This window comes from Vicugna pacos, chromosome X (assembly GCF_048564905.1).
Source record: "Vicugna pacos chromosome X, VicPac4, whole genome shotgun sequence".
NCBI lineage: Eukaryota > Metazoa > Chordata > Mammalia > Artiodactyla > Camelidae > Vicugna > Vicugna pacos.
This window is the reverse complement of record NC_133023.1, coordinates 61,685,338-61,700,035: the sequence shown is the minus strand read 5'-3', so window position 1 is coordinate 61,700,035 and position 14,698 is coordinate 61,685,338. Positions and strand designations below refer to the sequence as shown.

Here is a 14,698-nt window from a genome sequence, read left to right as displayed (position 1 = left end):
AAAATAATAATAAAATGTACCATGTATTGAGCTCTTATCATGGGACATCTCATTTTTAATACAACACAGTCATACAGCTAGTAAGTAGTAGAGCTGGGATTTAAACCCAGATCTGTTTAATTTCAAATCCTGTGATCTTAATCACTATCCTATGCTATGAACTTTCCTCCATTTCTATCTCACTTAAAAAAATTGACCCTCATCACACTTAGAGTACTTAATTATAATGAATAATAAGCTATTTTCTCAAATATAAAAATATGAACATGTTTGTTCTACAAGGACTATTTCATTTATTAAAATATATTCTGCAATCCCCTCACTGCAACAACTCTAGACTTCATTTACCAAATAATAGTTGGTATTCCTGGGACTTGATTTCAAGAATAAAAAATAAATAAATAAAACACAAACTAAAAGAATGTAAACACAACAACTAATGAATGATCATTCATCTGTAACACAAAACCATATATGGTTCTCAGCTGAATTTCACATTTCTAAGGAATTAGATATGAGCAATCTATAAATTATGCACCTATGAGATACATCTCAAAAGCCTATATTTAGTACTTGAAAGTATTAATGTTATGAATTATGGTTGCATTTCCAGACCATCACACAAAATCTATTTAACCCAGAACATAGCTAAGAAGTAGTAGCAGATTAAACTATATATCCTTGGAGCTGGAGGTCCTGCAGTGCTGGAGGTAGAAGTTTTTCCTTTGGTTTTATTGGATAGAGACTAGCCTAGAACAAATTTTTAAAATCAGATGTTTCTAAGGTAACAGCGAACTATAGCTCCTCCAGCTCTATCATTTTTCTCTTTATATCAAACAAACCCAAGGTCAATTTATAAACACAAAATGTCTATTAATGTTTTCCCTTTGATGACACTTGAATAATTGTTCTTGAAACTTAAAGATAGATGTGGTTAGTCTAATAAATTTGCTTTCAACTAATTTGTAATCCCCATATAGCAATCCAGAAGGCCAAAATCACCCAAAAACATTCTTTTAAAAAATTAAACTTTTTCTTCTCTATGAAATTTTGGCAATGGATCTCTCAAACACTAAAGCATCAACCACCTAAGTCAAGACAAATGAAAGTTACAAAATTGCAAATTATCTTTGAGTGCTACTTTTTATGGAAAATATCTTTCCAGAAAATACTCATAATCTAGTGAGTTCCTCTAGAGATTTATAACCAAAAAAAGTTTTGTACAAGATCAAATGTTCCCACTTAAAGTATTCCCCTCCAACTAATCTCCAGTTGCTCAAATTATGCTAATTCTTCAAAGACCTGAATCACTTCTTCATGAAGCCTGTATCACTCATAGAAATTTATTTGCAACTCTAGCTTAATTCTTGTCACATCTGCCTAGCATCATAGTTACTCACATAGATGTTTCTCCCTCACAAATATTAGCTAATATTCATTGAGCACTTCCTGTATGTCAGGCACTATGCTTATTACTTTACATATGTTATCTTGTTTAATTCTCATGGCAATTGCAAAATAAATAGTTAGGCAATATTAATTCTGTCCATTTTACAGGAAAGAAACCTAAGGTTTAGAAAGATTAAATAACTTGCCTAAGGTTATGCTCCTGGCAGCCACATCTGACTGCAAACCCCAGTGTCTTAAAAACTGCACTATAATCCCCCACCTACCACCCATCCACCCCACTGAATTTACAGAGGTTTATCCACCTTTGTGTAGCTACCTCCTGATATGGTGCCTCATACATTTTTAAATGCTTAATAGAAGTGTCAAATGGCTATTTCCTAGGCTTACTTTGACCTAGATCAGTGCTTCTCAAACAATCTGTGATTAAAAATCAGTTTGTGTCAATGACAATAAAAATGAATTACTAGAAAAATGAAGTTTAAAAAAGACCTATAAAATACAAGTCATAATTTATTATTATATTTAAAAGTTGGTTTAAGACTATGAAAGTTTCCAATCTCTATACTAACCAACAGTTCATGGACCAGCAGAAGTTGATAAACCACACTTTGAATATTATAGGCCTAAATTACTATGAAGCATTTCACAATGTCAAAACATATTCTATTAGGCCATTTTAGTCCTTTTGTGTAGAAGTCACAGCAATGCATAAACTCTTTGAGGTCATGCATGGGAGAAAATGTAATACTTGAATAAGATTTAAAAATAAAAATAAAAATTATAGCTTATTTCTCAGTCCTTTCTTAATAGAATTGGCCTTGATTTTTATGTGCTATCTTGATTTGTTTCATGTTTTTTTCTTGATGAATTCAGTAAGATTTCTCAGCGTCTTTAAGACTAGACTCTAAACTTTAATTAAAGTTTCAAGTATTGATTGCTATATGAGTAAGAGTTTCCTAGTAATTAAATTCTAGAATAAAAGATCATGTCTGTCATTGACTCATTACAGATCCTTAGGGAATTCATTTTACCTCTTCCTTAAGTATAACATGCTTAAGAAAGTCATTTTCTCACTTCCTGAATCCATTTCTCTATAGGGCAGGTTATATGTGAGTCATAAAAGTATGATCAATACAAGAACTTTCTTTTACAGAAGTGGTCTCATGATGTCTTATCTAAAATTTCCCTAGTCATTTATGCATTCATTTGTACATTCATTCAAAAAGTAACAATCAAGTGCTGTACACCAGAAATTGACACAACATTGTAGACTGACTATACTTCAATAAAATATATATAATATTGCAAAAAAAGTAACAATCGAGTCCCTACTGTGTGCAAGTCTCGGTACAGATTTTGCTTCTCTTATCATTCTTAGCAAAAAGTACTGGTTCTTTCCTGAGAACATTGTTGGCATTGTAATTTCAAAACTGAGCAAGCTGGGTAGGCCAGAGAAGTTTTGCTGAAGACACATCCAACAAAACTTATTTTATCCTGGTTTTAGAAATTTTGAATTAAAACAGTGAAGTTGGTAAGCAGGGGCATCTTTGTGATTCCCTATTTAATTGTTTGCTCTAATATCAGTAATTAAGCATACAAGTATTACTTCAGTTACTCCATATGACTAAAATGTATAGGCTTGATAAGTTGCAAAAGAAATAGAAAGAAAATATCATTTGAAATAAAATATGATTCTATTTGGTATCTTTCAGGAATAGTCTCAGACTAATAGTGTCAATCATGAAAATAAAATATGGACTGTAGTTAAAATATTTTATTTTATTTTATTTATGTACATATTTTGAGCTATAACTTTGCTTTAAATTTAAGTTTAGAATTTAAAGTGTCCAACTAGGCTAGAAAATAAATAAAAGGTACTTATCTGGAACCTATAGATAATAAAGATCATAGCTGCCAACTAAAGCCATCTGTGTGTCAGTGAGAAAAAAGACAAGCTCTTTCTAAAAGTGAAAGAGAACTATGCTTCACAAGCAATAGTTTTATCATTTGAACTAACAAAAGGGAACTTCTACTAGATTCCAACAGCTTTGAAAGTTCAACAAAGTTATAATATAATATATATATTTCATTATATAGGGCATTTTTCCTATGATGATGCTTTCTTGGATAAAGCATTATTATATTGCAAAACAGATGACTTATGAAATTACCAACTGGTACAGTTCAAACTCATTATAGAACTGAAAGCTTAAGCTAAAGTATTCTTAAATTCTAATGCCTTAGCTTTGTAGCTCACTTCAAATACACAAAAATAACTTTAGAATATATTTCTGGTACCACAAAAATAGTATCTGTCACTATATAGAATCATTTCTGAATCCTCATGTTCTGTAAGTGCCTCTTTTTACAAAATTTAGAAAGTTATTTTAACGACATAGTGAAGAAAATGGTTTGTAAAAAGAATATCCTTTGGTTATTTTAGCTATAATTAGAAGTTCATTTTTATTAGAATGTAAAATAATTTTGTTCAAGCTCCTGAGTAGAAATCACAAACAAGTTAATTTTACAAATAGTTTCTGTAGAGACCATAACCCTTTATCTAAGAATGATTATAAGATGAGAAATGAATATAAGATGAGAACTGGCCTTCTACTTTCTGCAATGTAATTTTGATATAATACTATCTACAGAGCCAGCAAATGGTACACTTTATTAATTGTATATGGAAATTATACCACAAGAATAGTTGTTCCTCTGTTTCTTCTGCCAAAATGTGGTATCAATCTGATATTTAATACCAATGCTTACTATTTCTTGAGATTCTCCAAAACAATATTAGGTAGTCATAGTCACCTGACCCAACCACAGTTAATTAAAACACCTTGTTCTCCTACCTATGCTCATAGGCAACAACAATAAACAGTTTTCTGAATGAAATACAGACCAATTTGAAGCTTGCAGAAGCAAACTCATCATTGTCAAGTTGTAAAAAAATATACCAAAATATAATGGTGATAAAATATATATTATCAGATTTCTAAATAGAATTCTAGCCTTGGACATTAATCTCAGAATTATTAACAACTGTTCATTTATAATACAAAGATATATACATATAATTTAATTTTTATCATAATAAAATTTAATCTTAAACCTAAATTTTACATTATAGCAATTGGTGCTGCTGATGGGTACATTTTTTTAACCAAAATATGTCCAAAGTAGGAGGCAATATAATAAAACTTACTATAAAATATCAGCAAAAGTGTACTTATTGACTTCAGAAACAATGAATTATTGAAAAGGCACAAAAATGAGTTCTATAATGGATGCAATATACCACTGTTAAAAGCACTCATCATTAAGATTGGATGCCGTATGATTTTAGGCTGAAAATAGTGTTCAATCTCACAATTCTCCCAATAGATTTTTAATTACTTTTCACACAGTAAAGTTGCTTCCCCGTTTCCCCCTCAAAAAAAAAATGATGACATTGATCATTTCTGAAAACCAGTAATCCTTCAGGTAGAACTGATTTATACACAGCTCATTTCTAAAAAAGTAACTAATGACTGACTGAGTTTAGGTGTTTTGCGTACATTATTCAAATTATTGTAGAATAAAACAAAATGAAAGGAAGAGAAATTTTTCCCAAAGTAACATTGTGACTCTGATTATATGTTTGTTTCGTATTTAACACGGTGATTCAATCAATGAATAACTACAGAATTACTACAATTTACTTTTTATATTTAAATAGCCAATCAGTTAATACATTATTTCATTTTATTAGCCACAATTATTCTGTGAAGCAGATATTATCTACCTCTAACAGCTAAAAAATAACTGAAGCTCAGACAGTTTTGGAGGAAGCTTTCTATCTCCATCACCAAAAAAAGTTAAATTTTTAATTATTCAAATGTATTTTATAGTTAAAATCTGTGACTTGACCGTTAGTTGAATTATTGTATTCACTTTAATTACAGGTTAAAATATCATCATTACCAAATCTGGTTTGATCATTTAGGTGACCTAAATATCAGTGTTCCACTTATTAATCCAAGGTTTTCAACCTAATTAATTTTCCAAAACTACAATATCTTAGAAAAGGATTCTCTCAAATATTTCAAATCATGCTTGTTCTTTTCTTTTTCAATTGCATTCAAAATAATTGTACTTTAGGTAAGACAAAATTTCACACATAAACACAAAGTTTATACTGGTATATTATATATAATTTCTTAAAGGTTTTATGCAAAAACTTTTAAATACAAAAATGCACCTACAGCCTTAGCCTAAGATAGTCTGAATTATTAATCATTTAATGATTTTGTTAAACTGTTTCTATAGAAATTAAGGGAAGATCTGTCTTCACTACTTTTGACAGTCAAAAGAAACAAGATTGTCAGATATAACCTGAAGGATACTTGTAATCCTAAACCAAAATAAAACATCTTAGAGTTATAAGAAAATTAAGAATCAGAACATTTTCAGAGAAAGCAAGTAGTTTTGACAATATATTTTCCTTTGACCCATTCTTTCAATACTCAACACAGACATGGCAATACTCTCCACATTGCCAAGTTCTTTAAAAATCCAGGGTGCTCAAAAGAAGGAAGCCACCTAAAAGATACTAAATTAAAAACTTTGGAAAATGCTCTAGATTAGAAAAATTAAATTTAAATTGCCACATCCAATTCATTTGTTGGCCTTTTTTTTTAACATGTCTTTCATTAATAGGTAACATGAACAATGAAAATCAAAGACAATTTAAAGCACAAACTACATCTTCCAAAAAATTAAAATGCAATCACCCAGGCTCTTGCTTTCAGTCTAAAACATTTTATTTAAAACAGACTAATATCAATCACTATACGGTGACATTTATCATTTACAGTAAATCCTTTTAGAAATTAGAGTAACAAAGTCAAATGGCATTAGTTCTGTAGAAGTTAAAAATCAACCCTTTCTAAAAGTCCAGGACCAGATGGCTTAACCACAAAATTCTACCAAACATACAAAGAAGAACTCATACTAGTCCTTCTCAAACTCTTCCAGAAGATCGAAAAGGAGGGAATACTCCCATACTCATTCTATGAAGCCACCATCACCCTGATACCAAAACGAGACAAAGACACAACCAAAGGAGAGAATTATAGACCAATATCACTGATGAACATAGATGCAAAAATCCTTACCAAAATATTAGCAAATAGAATCCAACATCACATAAAAAAGATTATACATTATGATCAAGTGGGGTTCATCCCAGTGACACAAGGCTTGTTCAACATATGCAAATCAATCAGTGTAATATATTACATCAACAAAAGAAAGGAAAAAAACTGCATGATCATCTCAATAGGTTCAGAAAAAGCATTTGATAAAATTCAACATACATTTATGATAAAAACTCTCACCAAAGTGGGTATAGAGGGAACATATCTCAACATAATAAAAGCTACATATGACAAACCTACAGCCAGCATAGTATTCAACGGTGAAAAACTCAAAAGCTTCCCACTAAAATCTGGGACAAGACAAGGCTGTCTACTATCTCCACTCATATTCATCATAGTGTTGGAACTCCTAGCCACAGCAAACAGGCAAGAGAGAGAAATAAAAGGGATCCAAATTGGATAAGAAGTAAAAGTGTCACACTATGACGATGACACAATACTATGTATAGTAAAACCTAAAAGGTCCACACAAAAACTACTAGAGCTGATTGAAGAATTCAGCAAGGTAGCAGGTTATAGGATCAATGTTCAAAAATCAGTTGCACTTCTTCACACTAATGATGGATCAACAGGAAAAGAAAGAAAAGAAACAATCCCCTTTAAAATAGCACCGAAAATAATAAAATACTTAGGAATACATCTAACCAAGGAGGTGAAAGACTTATACATGGAGAACTATAAAACATTGATTAAGGAAATTAAAGAAGACTTTAAAAAATGGAAAGATATTCCATGCTCCTGGATTGGAAGAATCAATATTGTTAAAATGGTCATACTGCCCAAGGCAATCTATAAATTTTATGCAATCCCTATCAAATTAACTAGGACATATTTCACAAAACTACAATAATTCATAATAAAATTTATATGGACCCACAAAAGACCTAGAATTGCCAAAGCAGTACTGAAGAAAAAGAGATAGGCTTGAGGAATAACTCTCCCAGACTTCAGACAATACTATAGAGCTACAGTAATCAAGACTACATGGTATTGTTATAAACACAGACATATGGAATAATGGAACAGAATAGAGAGTCCAGAAATGAAACCCACAACCTTTTGGTCAACTAATTTTCGACAAAGGAGGCAAGAATATACAATGGAATAAAGACAGTCCCTTCAGAAAATGGTGTTGGGAAAACTGTACAGCAGCATGTAAATCAAAGAAGCTAGAATACTCCCTTACACCATACACAAAAATAAACTGAAAATGTAACAAAGACTTAAACATAAGATACAATAAACCTCGTAGAAGAAAATATAGGCAAAACATTATCTTACATACATCTCAGAAATGTTCGCCTAGAGCAGTCTACAAAAACAATAGAAATAAAAGCAAGAATAAACAAATGGGACCTAATGAAACTTACAAGCTTCTGCACAGCAAAGGAAACCATAAGTAAAACAAAACAGCAACCTATGGAATGGGAGAAAAGTTTTCCAAATGATGAAACTGACAAAGGCTTGATCTCCAGAATATACAATCAGCTCGTACGACTTACTAAGAAAAAAACAAACAACCCAATCCAAAAATGGGAAGAAGACCTAAACAAGCAATCCTCCAAGGAAGACATACAAATGGCCAATAGGCACATGAAAAAAATGCTCAGTATTGCTAATTATAAGAGAAATGCTCATCAAAACTACAATGATGTATCACCTCACACCAGTCAGAATGGCCATCATTCAAGAGTCCACTAATGACAAATGCTGGAGAGGCTGTGGAGAAAAGGGAACCCTCCTACACTGCCAGTGGGAATGCAGTTTGGTGCAGCCACTGTGGAAAACAGTATAGAGATTCCTCAAAAGACTGGGAAGAGACTTACCATATGACCCAGGAATCCCGCTCCTGTGCATATATTCAGAAGGAACCCTACTTCAAAAATACACCTGCACCCCAATGTACATAGCAGCAGTATTTACAATAGCCAAGACATGGAAACAGCCTAAATGTCCATCACCAGATGACTGGATAAAGAAGTGGTATATTTATACGATGGAATATAATTCAGTCATAAAAACGACAACATAACGCCATTTGCAGCAACATGGATGTCCCTGGAGAATGTCATTCTTAGTGAAGTAAAGCAGAAAGAGAAAGAAAAATACCATATGAGATCGCTCATATGTGGAATCAAAAAAAAAACATTAGTACAAAACAGAAACAGACTCATAGACATAGAATTCAAACTTGTGGTTGCCAAGGGGTGGGGGGTGGGAAGGGACAGACTGGGATTTCAAAATTTGTAAATACTGACACTTACATGCCGAATAGATGAACAAGATTATACTGTATAGCACAGGGAAATATATACAAGATCTTGTGGCAGCTCACAGAGAAAAGAAATGTGACAATGAATATATGTATGTTCATGCATAACTGAAAAATTGTGCTTTACACTGGAATTTGACACAACATTGTAAAATGACTATAACTCAATAAAAATGTTTTTAAAAAATCAACCTTTTCTTTTTTATTTTTAAGTTTTTGGAAAACATGCAACATTTGAAAAAATGCATTCCATTACTTTTAAAAACACAAAATGGGATGATCTGTTTACACCCTAGTACAAAAGTGTTTAGATGTTAATATTCACCATATGGTTATTTAGTGTTACAAGCTTATTATTAGATATGAGGTATTATCATCACTGTTTAAATGTCAGTGGTGGATAAAAGAAAAACATAACATGCCCTATGGTTTACAAAATAAGTTATAATATTACTTAACTGCCATGACAGAAAGTTCATCTATACAAGAGTTAATGCCAAGTTTATTTATATGGTGTCATTTAATTACCACTAGAATACTACTAGGATCAGATACTATTAGGGGAATGATTTTCCCTATGCCATGCCAAATTCTCACCACTTTTGTTATGCAATAAAGTCATACTGTCCTGTACCCCAAACATAGGCATGTTAGTTGGGATATAGCCATTTAATCTCTACTGGAAGCCCATGAACTTGGCCACAATAATATGCAGTGCTATGACTAAGTGCCTATTAGAAGCAACAGGAAATCCTAGAACATAAAGGGAGGGTCCTCCTCCCATATCTAGGAAATGCAATTTCCTAGACTTCTAGTGGAAAATCAGACTCAATTCCTAAGAGAAATTGAATAAATTAAGGACTTGTCCAGATACTTACGCCACAATCCCTGAGAGATGGAACATTTCAGCTGTCAGGTAGGAAAGATAACTATATAAAAAAACAAAAAGAGGTTCAATGACCCGGATGGTCTTGGTAAAGCGCGTGGTAAAGGCAGCAACCATGCCAAACAGGAGGCCAATGAAAATGCCTCCTATTCCAACCAAGAAAAACTTTCCTATCCCAGCCAAAATATCCAATGGTTTGATAGATGGCATTTCACAGAAAGATTTGAACAGCTTATAGAGCACCTGCATAAAAAAAAAAGATTAGAATGAATTTATCATTCAGAAGAGTCTCAACTTATGCCCCATGTAGCCTTCTAATTTGAGGTTTTTCAACTTTGAAGTCCTTCAACTTCCCATTTCCTTCCCAAAATGAGTTCCTAGAATGCTTCCCTTTATTAACAGATATTTCTGTAGATTAATGTCAAATTATGCATTATTATGTTTGAAAATTGTCTGATGGGCTGTGAATATATCCTTCATGGCTAAAATATTCTTATCTGCCATGACTAGGAAGAAGGTTTATCCAAGTTTCCATTTAATAAACTGATAGAAGATTAATACAGTATAAAGGAAGTACTGTTATTTTTGAAAACATATTAATGGCCAGTAAATCACAGTCTCTGTTCATAAACTTATTTCTAAGACTAAATTGCTCAATTATTGTCTAAACCAGAATTCAGTTCTTATTTAAATTTCAAGGGTGATCATAAAGGAACCTATTTAATTACCTAGAAAGCTCATGCCTGGGATACTTACGACAGTAACAGCATCATTAAGGAGGGATTCTCCAAACACCAAAATATGAAGCTTTTCATTCACATGAATTTCTTCAAATACAGAGAGTACAGCCACAGGATCTACTGCAGCAATCAAACTACCAAACCAAAGGTTATGGAGCAATGGCACATCTTGAAGGTTGAAGTACTTCACCTGACATATGCCATGGAGGGAAAGACCTATCCCAAATGCATTCCAGATGGTCCCAACTACAGCGTACAACAGAATTGTCCCTATGTTTTCAAAAAATGGCCGACTGGGCATAAAATACCCTGCATCAAGGACTATTGGTGGAAGTAAATACAAGAAAAATATATCACTGTTCATAACTGGTGGGGATTTGTCATTTAAACTGTAAATTAGTCCTCCCATGATGAGACCTACAAATATCAAGAGGCAGCTTTCAGGTACAACTGTGGGTATCTTATTATAGAGGTGAAATCCTACAAAAGAAAAAAAGATAGAGTATTATAACATCTTCATTATCAGTCATCTCTGTATGTCAGCCGTTCAAGTCTATGATTCCAGAAAATAGCTTCTCAGTCATTTCACATTTAAATAATGTTTTAATTAGGATGAATATGCATGAGTGGAGGCATTTTTCTTTATAATGGAAAAATATTTACTAATTGAATGAAACTATTCACCGTAAACAACAATAAGATTATTCATGTGCCCACTGAATCATTTTCAAATGTGAGAACATATTTTAAAATGGAAACCATGCATTTATCATCTGGCAATATTCTTCTGCTCTTCTCATGATCATAATGATACACATCAGACACTTTAAGAATATAGAAATGAGAAACATAATTTAAACATCTGCTTTGAATAATAAGAGTTGAAAAGGGCTTTAGTAATCGTAACTAATTCTTCATTGATAAGGGATCATGATTATTTATAAGGAAATTGAGACCAAAGAAACAAAGTAACTTTTCATGGCTATATGTTAAGTATGTGGCAGAGTTGGGAAGACAACCCAGCCGGGCCTCCTGACTTTTAGCTCAGTGTTCCTATAATTACCTCAAACTGTCACTTGGTCTGATTGACAAATGTGGGCTTACATTAATGCATGCAACTGAATCATCAAAATAAAATTCCAATCATAAAATTTATTTTTTTCTCATAGAATTATATGAGTCTTTCATCCAATGAAGGGAAATGCACCAATTCTAACAACCCACATGGCAGCAGTCCTCTGTTTTATCCCGTATTCTTTTACTTTTGCCTACATTATGGCACATCATCATGCTCTAGCTTACATAATGCCTATAGATAGTGACTCTAATTATCATCAATACTCTCTGCTTTAGAAAGGACCTTAATAATCTTTCAAGCTAATCAATCCTCTTCCTCTCTACCCCAGCCCCCACCAGTACACTGCTGAGATCCCTTTCTAATATACTTGTTAATTTATTTGACTATAACTTTCTCAAGGATTGAGGCTAGTTTTTTACATTAATCCCCTAGCACATTGCTAGCACAAAGAAACAGCTCAATAGATACTTATCAAATAAATAATAAATACATTTTTAGAAAAAAAAGTCAGCTGGCTTCTAAGCTAGACTTTATTTTTTAATAGTTTCAAAAGTGCCTTCACATATGTTCTTGTATTTGATTCTCTCATCACACCAACACAGCGATGTAAATACTGTTATTCCTATATTAGAAATGATAAATATGAGACCAAAGAAGCACTTCACTCCTCTAACACATACTTATTGACCGCTTATTTGCAGGCACTGACTTCTAAACTTGAGCAAATACTAAACAGCTCAAAGCAAACTTATCTTTTCATTAAACCATGCTGCTTCCCTCTTTATCCTCTATAGAGCCATTTATTTCCTCTAGGCCTTGGAATAATTTGAAAATTCCTCATGGGAAAGATGGGGTCTTATCTCTGTAGCCCATGGGCCCAATATAATGTTCCATACATGAAATGTGCTCAAAAAATATTTTCTGAATGAATGAATGAAAGCTAACAAGGAAGTTTTTTTGTTTGTTTGTTTTTAAACTTACATTCTCTTACTAAGATTATGGTAAAACAAAATTATCTGTCAGTGATGGCTCAATGAAGTCCTACTTAAACAAATGGCAACAGATGACCTATTGGGAAGATTCTTTGCCCTATGATCCAGAAGTTAACATTTAATTAGACTATTTATTACAATCAACATATCTAGTACTGCAAAAAATAGTTTAAAGAAACTCTTAACTATATAGAAGTGCTAGTTATTATCATCCAAGACAGAATATATTTCTAATCAAAGAGGTATGATACTTGCATTCTAAGCTCTGGTTTGTGAACTTCACAAAGCATCTTCTCTCCCTGGGTCTCAGATTTCCTATCTATAAAATGAAAGGGTTGGATAAAAATGATATCTAATGGCTTATCCAGCTCTGATAATCTATCGTGGTATAAATCTGTGGATTTTGTGTATCATCGTTAAATATTACATTTCATAAATGGTAATGCTTTGGTATCTATAAAGTCACTTAAACAAAACTTTGAAATGCTGAACATGATTCATTTTAGAATAAATTGATTTTAAAATAACAAAATTCTACAGCTTCTTTCATGTTTTCCTGGCATTGTTCTCAGTTCTGAACCTACAAATAAATGGTAACTCAATCATGAATACTTAGAACTCTTAAAGGTTCTCATAATTTTAATATCACCATAGCAAAGGTTTGATAAATTATTAAAGAACATAGGAGGAATAACTGAGAATAAATCTCCTTAGGAGAACCATAACACTAGTAATACAGTGTGTTCATAAATGTGAAATAAAACACAATGGCTCTTCTTTTCTTGCTGGATTTATTCTTAGTTTGTGTTTCCCCTTCAATTCTGAGTGGTGGCGAAAAGACCTACCTTTTAACAAATAGGAAATAAGTTTGTCCCATTTTTGCACTACCTGGCAACTATAACAAGCATCCTGTGAGGAAAAACAAGTCATCTAAAGACTTAGATTAGTCAGAATCAATCAAGATTTCTCTGTTCTCTCTTTTAAAGTTATGCCTTATCTACTTAACCCTTGAACAGCTGGGACCCTTTGCAGTCTAAGTTCCTGTGCTCAGTCTATTCTTGTCTCCTTCTGCTGGGAGACCACCAATATTTGAACATAATCCCTGCAAGAGGGTTGGTGCTATGAAGAGAAAGGTCCTTTTAGCAGAGATCAGGTGGCAAATATTATAGTTTGCTTTTCTTGGGTTTATTAAGAAAAGGGTGCCTTTCTTTACATCTGGAAAAGCCCTGAAAGTCCCCCCTGTTAGGCAACTCCCTGGGAAAGCCTTGGGAAATTCCTCACTTACCTATCTTTGCCAGAGATGCTAACATAATCCAGAGTGTGATCTCAAAAGGAACCTGCACATGCTGGTAATCCAGAGAGAAAAGGAGTGTGTGAGCAGACACCTCTGAGCCATTATCCTGTGTTCTCTTGGGTCCCCAGCTGCCATTGTCTGCTCTCAGGTCCCAGTAGTGCAGCATGCTATCACCAGAGGTTCCCAGAAGCTGGGAGCAGAGCTGCCCCAGCAGCAGAGGTAACAGGAGCCCCAGCCTGTGGGCCATCATCAGCTTTGCCAGCTGTGCTTGCTTAAGTACTTAATCTCTTCCCCAGCTGCATCTGCTCATAAATGCAGTTTGCTGTCCTTCACCCTTAGTCCTGCTGGCTAGCATTTAATGGATCAATGAAAATTCCAGCAGCTCCCTGGAGTTCCAAAAGAGAAATGCTGGACTGTTATGCCCTGGAATGATTTAGAGCCCAAGCCAGCAAAGGGAGGAAGCTGGGACAAATTCACTGATTGACATAGAAAAGGATTTTTACCCCCAGTCCTAACTCTCAAAGGAAGAAAACCATTGGGAACTGGATTCTGGCCACTTAGCAATCTTTTTTCTCACTACAAGATGACTCCAATTCACAATGGATATGGAAGACTATTCAAGAATTTCTAAATCTCCAGAGACTTTGAAGACCTCTACATACAAGAATCCTGACTCCAAATTCAAACTACCTTTTGGGGAAAATTCTAGACCTAGAGCTCCTTATATTCATAGAGAGGTGAAAAGGTTGGTAAAATTAAATCAGATCAGCTGCTCCTGAAAATTCCAGGAGGAAAGCATTTTCTTTATTCTGAATAAGTGTCCCA

At 33.3% G+C, this 14,698-nt stretch overlaps 1 protein-coding gene across 1 annotated transcript in view; it reads right to left on the bottom strand.

The window, feature by feature from the left end:
* LOC102544123 (sodium/hydrogen exchanger 2-like) overlaps positions 1–14,120 on the bottom strand; it is a 62,315-nt gene extending 48,195 nt beyond the window's left edge. Inside the window, exons 1-3 of the mRNA XM_031671591.2 lie at positions 13,865–14,120; positions 10,526–10,989; positions 9,762–10,012 (exon numbers count right to left, since the gene is read on the bottom strand). Of these exons, the coding sequence (XP_031527451.2) occupies positions 9,762–10,012; positions 10,526–10,989; positions 13,865–14,120 (971 nt within the window). The remainder of the gene's footprint in view (positions 1–9,761; positions 10,013–10,525; positions 10,990–13,864) is intronic.
* Positions 14,121–14,698: the final 578 nt, after the last annotated feature.